The 10,377-nt window shown below is 31.0% G+C and overlaps 1 protein-coding gene across 1 annotated transcript; it reads left to right on the top strand.

The window, feature by feature from the left end:
• Nucleotides 1–668: 668 nt before the first annotated feature.
• On the top strand, nt 669–4,105 carry LOC131671499 (uncharacterized protein K02A2.6-like). The gene is made up of 8 exons (XM_058947970.1): nt 669–771; nt 1,084–1,210; nt 1,300–1,454; nt 1,548–1,750; nt 2,400–2,598; nt 2,694–2,811; nt 2,920–3,251; nt 3,345–4,105. The coding sequence occupies exons 1-8, from the start codon at nt 669–671 to the stop codon at nt 4,103–4,105; spliced, it is 1,998 nt and encodes a 665-aa protein (XP_058803953.1).
• The last annotated feature ends 6,272 nt before the right edge of the window (nt 4,106–10,377 follow it).

Below are 10,377 nucleotides of genomic sequence, written 5' to 3'. Positions count from 1 at the left end.
ACAACAATTGGCGACGAGGATGAACTTATGAATTGATGGGAAATGTGGAAGATGCTAGAAATACTGATGATTCAGACGGAGAAAATAATATTTTCATTGATGATTTCGTGAACTAAGAAGAGGTTGAAGGAGCGATGGCTGGTAAGGGCTATATCGGTTCGATTGTGGAGTATAATTTGTTGGAAGATTAGAAGTTATGGCAAGAGAGATTGGAACAGTTTCTCACGGCTAATGATGTTGAAGAGGAAAAGAAGGTGCCGTTATTGATTACGTTTTTAGGTAACAAAGGTTATGCTTTATTAAGAGAGTTATGTACGCCTGATAAACCTGCAAGTAAAGTCTATGCAGTGATTACTGACATTTTAAAAAAACATCTCAAACCGGAGCCCAGTGAAATAAGCGAGCGTTATATATTCAAAAAATGTCGACAAAAAGAGGGCGAAGACATTAAATCATTAAATAATCATAAATTTGTTGCTAATTTGAAAAAGCTTTCTATGAATTGTAATTTTGGTACAGAATTGAAGACTTATTTGCGAGACTAGTTCGTTTTTGGTGTTTCTTGCAAATCGACTAAAAAGCAACTACTCAAAGAGAAGTCTTTGACGTTTGATTCAGCAGTTTTGTTGGCTTAATCTACAGAAACGGCGACACGTGATGCTGAAGGGATGGGAGAATCAACGGAGATGGCATATTCAACGGCGGTCAACTATGTATTAGATAAGAAGAACAAGAATTGGAATCAAAATGATAAGACGAGTGATCAACAGGGTAATAGTAACATTAATTGCTATTGTTGCGGGAAACCTAACCATAAGAAACCTAATTGTAGGTATCGCAATTATCAATGCAATGTATGTCACGAAGTAGATCATTTAGCTATTGTGTGTAAAGTGGCGAAGTCTTAGTCAAGTTCTTATAGTAGGGGTGCGAATAATTTCAGAACAAACAGTTAAAATAATAGTAATAGCGAGCGAGTAAATTTTCAAGGTTATAATTTTAATAATAATAATAATCGTAGTGGGATTAGAACAACTCATTTCAATAGAGACAATTCTAAACAAAACTATATTGATAAAGTAGATAATTTTGAACAAGAATTTAATAATCTTTATCACTTAACTGAAGATGAAAATAAGACAAAAATTAAACCTCTAGAAATCAAGGTAACTGTTAAAAATGTTAAAATCATGTTTGAAATTGATACCGGGTACCTATTACGGCAATGTCTCGACATTTTTTTGGTAGACAGGAATTAAAGTGTTTAAGAATGTATGAATCGAATCGAATTTTCAAAAGTTACTCTGGCGATACTATTGTTCCGATTGGTTTAGTTAAAGTTGACGTTGCGAACATAAATTGTAAATTATTATTGTATGTTTTACCTGGTAATAGTAAACCGATTTTGGGTAGAGATTGGTTAGATGCGTTAGATATTATTAAAAATTTCGAATGTAAGTTGAATGAAATTAAAGTAATCAATGAATGTGAGAGTAGATATTTAGCAATTGTTAAAGAGTTTAAAAATGTTTTCACTGATAAATTAGGCACATATAATAGGAGAACGTTCAAATTAGAATTCAAACCAAACGTTACACAGGAGTTTTGTAAACCGAGACCAGTAGCATATGCGTTGATAGAGAAAGTTGAAGCGGAAATAGATAGGTTAATTAAGTCGGATGTTGCGGAAAAAGTTGAGTCGAGTGAATGGGCGACACCAATGGTACCGATTATGAAATCTAATGATCAAGTAAGAATTTGTGGGAACTATAAAATTACTTTAAATAAACATTTAATTGTAAATAGACATCCGATTCCAAGAACACAAGATTTATTAGCAATGCTTAAAGGAGGTACGATTTTTACAAGACTTGATTTAATGAATGCTTATCAACAATTTTTACTCGATGATGAATCTCAAAAATTGACAACTATTACTACGCATAAAGGGCTGATTAGATACAAAAGACTCGTTTTTGGCTACGGCACCTGGAATTTTTCAAGGAAAAATTGAAGAATTATTGAAGGGTATTCCTGGAGTGTTGAAATTTTTTTATGATATTTTGATTACTGGAAAAGATGTTCATGAGCATGACACGTGATTAAGAGAAGTTTTATTACGTTTTAATGATGTTGGTTTGACTGTCAGGAAAGAAAAATGTGATTTTGCAAAATCAGAAATTAATTTTTTAGGCTATACGATTGATGCGGAAAGCATTCACATTTCAGAAAAGAAAATTGTAGCAATCAAAAAAGTAGAGATACCAAAGAACGTCAAAGAATTACAAGTTTTCTAAGGTATGATGAATTATCATTCAAAATTTATAAAAAATTATGCATTCATTGTTAGCCCACTATATATGTTACTGCGACAAGATTTTCGTTGGAAATGGACTCAGGATTGTCATGAAGCCTTTGAGAAAGCTAAGGCGAGTTTGAGTTCCGATCAAGTTTTAGTACATTATGACACAAGGTTACCTATCAAAATCACCGTTGATGCAGGCCTTGAGGGTATTGGAGCGGAAGCGTCGCATATTTTTCCTGGTGGTAACTGTAGACCATTTGCATTTGCATCAAGATCACTTACACCAGCAGAACGTAATTATTCGCAGCTTGATAAAGAAGGTCTTGCGTTGGTTTTTGGCGTAAAAACTTTTTATCAGTATTTGTATGGGAGGCATTATTCATTTTAGAGACAGATCATAAGCCACTTATTTATATTTTTGGAGATAAAAAAGGTTTCCCAGTAATGGCTGCAAATAGAGTACAACGATGGAGTGTTATTTTAGCTGCATATGATTATGAACTAAGGTATATTAAGGGAATTGATAATAAGAGTGCTGATTTTTTATCAAGATTTCCTATTAAAAATAATACTAGTACCAATAATGATGAATATAGTTATTTAAATTATTTTAGTGAAGGGGTTAGATCATTTTCATTAGAAACAATTAGAAGTGAGACTGATAAAGACTTAGTTTTGAATTCAGTTAAGAAATATTTATTGAATGGTTGGCCTAAAAGTGTATATGATAGTTTATTACCTTATAAAAGCAAAGAAAAGGAGTTGACATTGGAAAATGGTTGTGTTATGTGGGGTTATCGTGTGTGTGTTCCTTTAAGTATCAGAGAAGAAATGTTAAATGAGCTTCATAGTTCGCACATGGGTGTTGTACGCATGAAGATGTTGGCTCGCTCATACGTTTGGTGGCCGTCGATGGACCGTCAGATTGAAAATAAATGTAAAAAATGTGAGTTATGTCTTAAAAGTGCTAATAATCCACCGAAAGCGTCATTGCATGTGTGGAGTTGGCCAGAAAGTCCGAATTAACGTTTACATGCAGATTTTTGTGGACCAACTGATGGAAAAATGCATATTGTAATTTTAGATGGTCATTCAAAGTGGCTTGATATAAGAGAATTGAATAATATTACAGCGGAAACTACTATTGATGTTTTCAGAGATTATTTTGCAACTTGGGGAATTCCAAAAAAGCTAGTTACAGACAATGGTCCTACGTTTATATCGAAGTTATTTGAAGATTTTATGTTAGCCAATGGAGTTACACACATAAAATGTGCACCTTACCATCCTGCCAGTAATGGAGCTGCTGAAAATGCAGTGAAAACTTTCAAAGCTAAAATTAAAATTCTGAATAGACAATGTTCAACAAGAAAGGAAGCTCTTGCAAAATATTTATTTCATTACCGCTCGTCTCCTCATTGCACAACAGGTGTAAGTCCAGCTGAATTACAAATGGGAAGAAAATTTCGTACAAGATGGGATTTATTGAAAGAAAATGTTGGCAATCGTGTTGCACTTAAACAAGCAGATCAGCAAAAATTTTTTAGAGGTAATAGAAAGGTGAGTTTTGACGAAGAAGTAGTAATGGCTAGAGATTATGCAAATGGTAATTGGCGAAAAGCTGAAGTTAGTAAACAGATAAGTCCTATTACATACAATGTCACATCAAATGATCAGCGAGAATGGAAGCGTCATGTAAATCAATTGCGATCGTGTAATTTATCAATGCGTGATAACGATACTTTACGAACACCGGAAAAATGCATGAGTCCTACGTTATTGTCTCTCAGAATGATGTAACTGATAAAGATAAAGTAAATGTGTGTGAGAATGATTTTGAAAAATGCGTTCAATCAAATGTTATTAAAAATACAGATAGTCCAAAAGTAGATTGTATTGTTCAAAATGAAAATGTTTATGATTCTAAGGTTAATTCTGATGTTCCAATTAGTTTACATCGCTCTTCAAGACTTATTAAACCTAGAAAAATTTTTGATTTATAATGAAGTTTGAAGTGATATTTTTTTTCTAAAGGTGGAGAAATGTAATGTATGATTCTTTAATTAATTCTAAATAGTTGAATAGCGTTGCGCTCTCTTGTTTATCATGAATGTAACGTTAGTCAGTCGAATACCACTCTCTTTCTGTTATATGATTCTTCGTACTTTATACAATAAATCATAATTAAATTACAAACTTGAGTATTGATTTATTGAATATACAACACTTATTTTTAATAGTCTTATCCACCATACTCCCTTAAACGAACTTATTAGCAAACTGCTCTCGGAAGAGATTACCAACACTAGACTTAAGAAACATAAACTGATGAACGACGAACTAGATTAAGTTAATTATACAAAAACTGTAAACAAAAACAACATACTCACTGGAGTGTTCTGTTATTCAGATTGTGTATGTCAAGTAGTAGAAACATTTGCTTATTGTCTCACTATGTGAGACGGATTGTAAATTTACATTTCAGTCGCGATGTCGCCGTCAAGCGGTGCGGAAGTGCAACCGCCTGACGCATCATCGCTACATAAGCATTTCAAGTGTCATCCAAATACAAAAGTAGGAGCACTTGTGTGTTTAGTATGTGGAAATTTCTATCATACGAGTGAAATAGTAGCAAAAATCAATGCAGGAAATGCAATCAAACTAATAAACAGCTCATTCATAATATGCCAGGAGCATCCAAATTTTGCACTAACATCAAACTTGCCATATGGGGACTTAAGTGAACAAGCTAGTATTTTCATAACATAGTTCAAACTTGTAAGTAGAGAACAAATAAAACAGGAAATATTAAATGAGCTTGTGCATGAAAAGCAAATTTTAAATGAAAAAGATGATCATATGGATGTAACACAGATCAATTACAATTACAGATGAATTACAACAATTAAAAGCCGAAAATAGCCTATTGAAAGAACTGTACAAAGAAACAAAAGAAAAAACTGAATTGCTCAATGAACTACTAATTAAAGAAAAACAAAATAAAAATGCAAATACTAACATTATGAGAAAAACATATGCTGAAACAATTGCACTACCAAAACCTAAACCCAAAAGAATACCAAGATTAATAATAAAGAAAAAGAGTAATGATAACATAAACTTAGAAAATCAAGTAGCACATTACTTAATTAAAGACAAAAACATACAAACAAAAAGTGTACAAGTTAAAAATACTGACAAATAATTATCAACTGCATGACCGAAGAAAATGTCACAGTGTTAGAAAAAACTTTACAAAAAAAACTACCGGCACTTACTGTTCTAAAAGAAGAAATACGTAAACCGATAGTTAAAGTAATAGGAATTTCTAAAGCTTTCACAACAAATGTAAAAGATATAGAAACTGATATTAATGCAAGAAATTTTAGTCAATACGAAGAAAAATGCAAAGTAAATCATGTATTTACAAATGAAAAAAATAAAACAGTAACTGCAATAATAGAAGTTCCATCTATTCTATATAAACATATAAAAAACAATAGTAACAAATTATTTATTGGATGTCAAAACTGCAGAGTCTTTGACGTCATCAACACATATCCGTGTTACAACTGCTCAGGTTTTGGCCACGGCGGCGGAAAGTGTGAAAAAGCAAAAAAAGAGCCAACGTGTTATAAATGTGCTGGCAAGCACCAAGCAAAAATGTGTAGTAGCAGCATACTCCAATGTACAAACTGCATTTTCAACAATGAAACATATAGTAAAAACTACAACGTAAACCATAGTGCAATCGACAGCGAAATGTGTGAAGTTTTAAAAATGAAAATAAAAAGGTATATTGAAATGACAGATTATCCAATTCAACCAACTTATCAAAGATATTTTGGTAGAATAAACTTTGAAACAAACACCCGCAAGATATATAACCGTCCGAGAATAAATAACAGTTTATCGTTATCATCATTATCTACTCCAAGTCCAACAGGTAATAAAACCAGGAATACTAAATAGTTTTCTGCAATATTACAATATGGATAACAGCTTATATGATATTATATTTGAAAATGAACATAAAACAGATAATATTGATGATCTAAACAAATATATATGTAAAGAAAATAATATCATTCTATGTATAAACATCAGAAGCCTAAAAAAAAAAATTACAATAAATTACTAGTATTTCTGAAGAACCTCGAAAAAAAAACCATGTGTAATAGTATGCACAGAAACATGGAATTTAGACAATCATGAAATGTTCAATATTCCAGACTATAAAATATATTACAATGAAAGTAAAATAAACAAATCAGATGGAGTTGTTTTGTATATGAAAGAAGAAATCACCGAAATTACAGAAATTCTTGAAATAGATAAATTAAAAATAATTAACTCTAATATTACACTAGAAAACAACAAAAATTTGGTGCTGTCTGCAATTTACAGATCTCATGATTTATCTAAATCTGAATTCCTATTGAATCTCAAAGAATTATTGAAAATAAACAAAAAATATAAAAACAATATTTTAATGGGAGACTTTAATTTTGATATATTGAGAGAAGAAATACTAGATCAAGATTTTTTACAAGTACTGCTAGAAAATGGATATTGCCCTGGACTACATACCATAACAAGATCATCCAATATTGATATTAACAAAGGTACATGTATAGATAATTTCTATGTTAGGCTAGAAAAAGTCAAATATAAAACTTACGTCCTCAACGTACCCTTCAATGACCACTACCCAATAATGATGAGTTTAAGGAATAATTATAAATGTACACAAAAAACCAATTTCAAAATAATAAACTATTTTAAACTAAAAAATAAAGCCAAAAAAACTGTTTGGACTGACATACAAATTATAAAAGACCCTAATCTAGCTACGAACAAATTAATAGAAAAAATTCAAACATGTATTACGGCATCATCTAATAACAATAAACACAATAAGAATAAAATGAACCCAAGGAGTAATTGGATAACTAAAGCAATAATGATATCATGTGCACACAAAGAAAAACTTTATAATAATTGGAAAAAAGATCCCAACAATGCAACAAAAAGAGAAAAATATAAAAACTATGTAGAAACTTTAAAAAAGACCATAGATCTAGCTAAAGAAAAATATGAAAAAAATCAAATCAAAACAAATCAACACAATCCACGAAAACTATGGAAAATAATCAACAACAAAATTGGGAAGAAAACCAGAAAAAACAATAACATAAATCATCTATTAATAGGTAATAATAAAATTACAAACTCAAACGACATTGCAGAACAAATGAATACATTTTTCAGGCAAACAGATATGTGATAATATTAGACAACCAATAAATAATAACATTACTATACCGTCTATGAACAACAACAGTATTTTTCTACATTTAACAAATAGAATAGAAGTTCAACAAACAATAAGAAAAATGGGCAACAAAAATGGAGGATCTGACGGCATCAACACTCAGGTACTAAAGATGATAATAAACCACATAAGTGATCCGTTGACCTATATCTTTAATTTATGCTTACAAAAAGAAATATGGCCTGACGAATTAAAAAGTGCTGAAATTATTCCTATCCACAAAACTAAAGAGAAGTATCTACCAACAAACTATAGACCTATATCTTTAATATCAAATATCGCCAAAATTTTTGAAAAATTAATACAAATCAGGATTACAAGTTTTTTCAACAAACATAATTTATTTTCTAATAAACAATTTGGTTTTAGAAAAGGTCTTAGCACCAAAAATGCCCTATACTACCTAACTAACTCAATATACAATCAACTAGATAATAGTAAATCAATAGCAGCAACTTTCTTGGATCTAGCGAAAGCTTTTGACGTTGTGGACCACAAAATTCTACTCAAAAAACTCTATAGATATGGAATTAGAGGAAGTGTGTATGAACTTATCAAAAGCTATCTAAGTAATAGGAAACAAAGAGTTAAAATTAATGGTGAATATAGTCAATATCAACAAATCAACATTGGCGTACCACAAGGTACAATATTGGGACCTTTATTTTTCATAATCTATATAAATGATATGTTACAATTGCTACCAAATGATAATGTGTTGGCTTTAGCTGATGACACGGTAACTATCGTGAAAGGCGAAACATGGCATGAAGTCGAAAGAAATATGAACTTCCACTTAAACAAAATATCCATTTGGCTAGCATTGAATAAACTGTCACTAAACATTGACAAAACAGTATACATGGCATATGGAAATAACTGCAATAGCAACTCTACATATCTACATATAAATATAAAGGGTGCACCCATTCGAAAAGTTGATAACACTAAGTACCTTAGAGTGCATTTCGATAGCCATATGAGATGGGACATGCATACAAACATGCTATACAATAGACTAAAATATCTAACTTATATTTTCTACAAATTATCTAGGATAATGAGCACAGATAATCTACGTATGATTTACTATGCACTTTTCCATAGCATAACAACATACGGTATTATAGCATGGGGTGGAGCATACATTGGAAGGCTCAAATATATACAAACTCTACAAACACGACTATTACAAATAATAAATAAAAACAAGTTTATAAATGAAAAAAATCCACTAAACATAGATCAAACATTCACCATGGAATCTCTAGTGTATCACTATGTTAACCTGCAAGATATGTTCCTGAAGAAAAATTCCGTAACAAGGAAAAAAACTATACAGCCCCTTAAAAGAAAATTAACAATCAGCATTAAAGATAGCTATACAAGAGCTTTGGCCACCTTCAATCAACTACCTTCTCACCTCAAAACTTTAAATAGCAATACAAAAACACTAAAGGACAAAATAAAAAAATGGATAAAAGGCCATCCATTTTAGATACAGTAATACAATGAACCACAAAATACACTGCAACAATTTACAACAAATATATTACAAACTAAAGCAACAAGGGAACTTTGATAATAGTCTAAATTCAGCATTGGAAGTCCATGTGGATGTGGATAAGGATAAGTTTCTCTTGGATGTAAGGACATATTTGTGTTCACAAGGCACTTGTACACTTCATCACAATCTTTCTCATCGTCGAATGTCTGAATATAACATGAAAAAAATTAAAGTATCAGATAACTACAGAAAAATAATAGAAACAATTGCAAATGTGATTAACATAGCATGGAACTCACAACGGATAACTATTAATACCAAAACAAAAAACGGACTCAAAGAGGGAAAAAGAAACGAAACTTACATTCTAACAAAAACAGATACAACCAACATAAATTTCATTAATAAATGTGAATACTGCACCTACAAACAATTAATTGGTAAAAAAACATATACATTTCATAAAAGAAGAAAACAAAGAAGATCACAAAGAACCAAATACAGATAAAGTAAGATATAAACCCATAGAAACAGTATTTAAACAAATAGATGACATTGCAGACAACAATAGTATGCAAATAGAAACAAGTAAACCAAAAAATACACCAGGAAAACCGATTCTATAAACAAATAATATTCGAATGACCTATGGAGACATCAATTATCTTGGAAACAATAAAGCATTATTATACTTTTATAGAGGTATCAGAGGATATCAAACTTTCACTAATTCATTGTACTCACTGGAACAACAACCTAAATATAAAGATTTGATAGTCTTAGATGACATAGTATTCACAGCAACATGTAAATGTGATTCACATAGGCAGCATACTGAAATGTTCCCTCACTACAGAGTCACGTGTGCTACAGGACTTACTTGTCCTGTTAGACTAAATACATACGAAAGAATATCAAACGCAAGAAAAATGAAAGCATCAATGACGACAATCGTAACGGCCAGACAAATGTTAATCAGATATTGGAGATAGAAGAACAAAATCGAAGATATTGGTGAAGTAAGCTTTTATAGGAAGCATTCTTGCTACCAATATTAAGCCATACCTCATCTGTGAAATAGTATAATCTATTATACAAACCAACTCTTAGTTTTAAGTTTTTTGTTTTTTTCTTAATTTTCTTTAAGTGTTTAGTAGTTTTAAAATACCAGACCAGCGAACAGGTTTATCCTCTGCCGGGTTACAAATTTGTAATGTAAAATTGTATAAT

The sequence above is a fragment of the Phymastichus coffea genome, unplaced genomic scaffold, assembly GCF_024137745.1.
Source record: "Phymastichus coffea isolate CEN01 unplaced genomic scaffold, Cenicafe_Pcof_1.1 PCOF00127, whole genome shotgun sequence".
In the NCBI taxonomy this organism is placed as follows: Eukaryota; Metazoa; Arthropoda; class Insecta; order Hymenoptera; family Eulophidae; genus Phymastichus; species Phymastichus coffea.
Note: the sequence above shows the minus strand (reverse complement) of the source record. Positions and strands in the feature narration are given on the sequence as shown.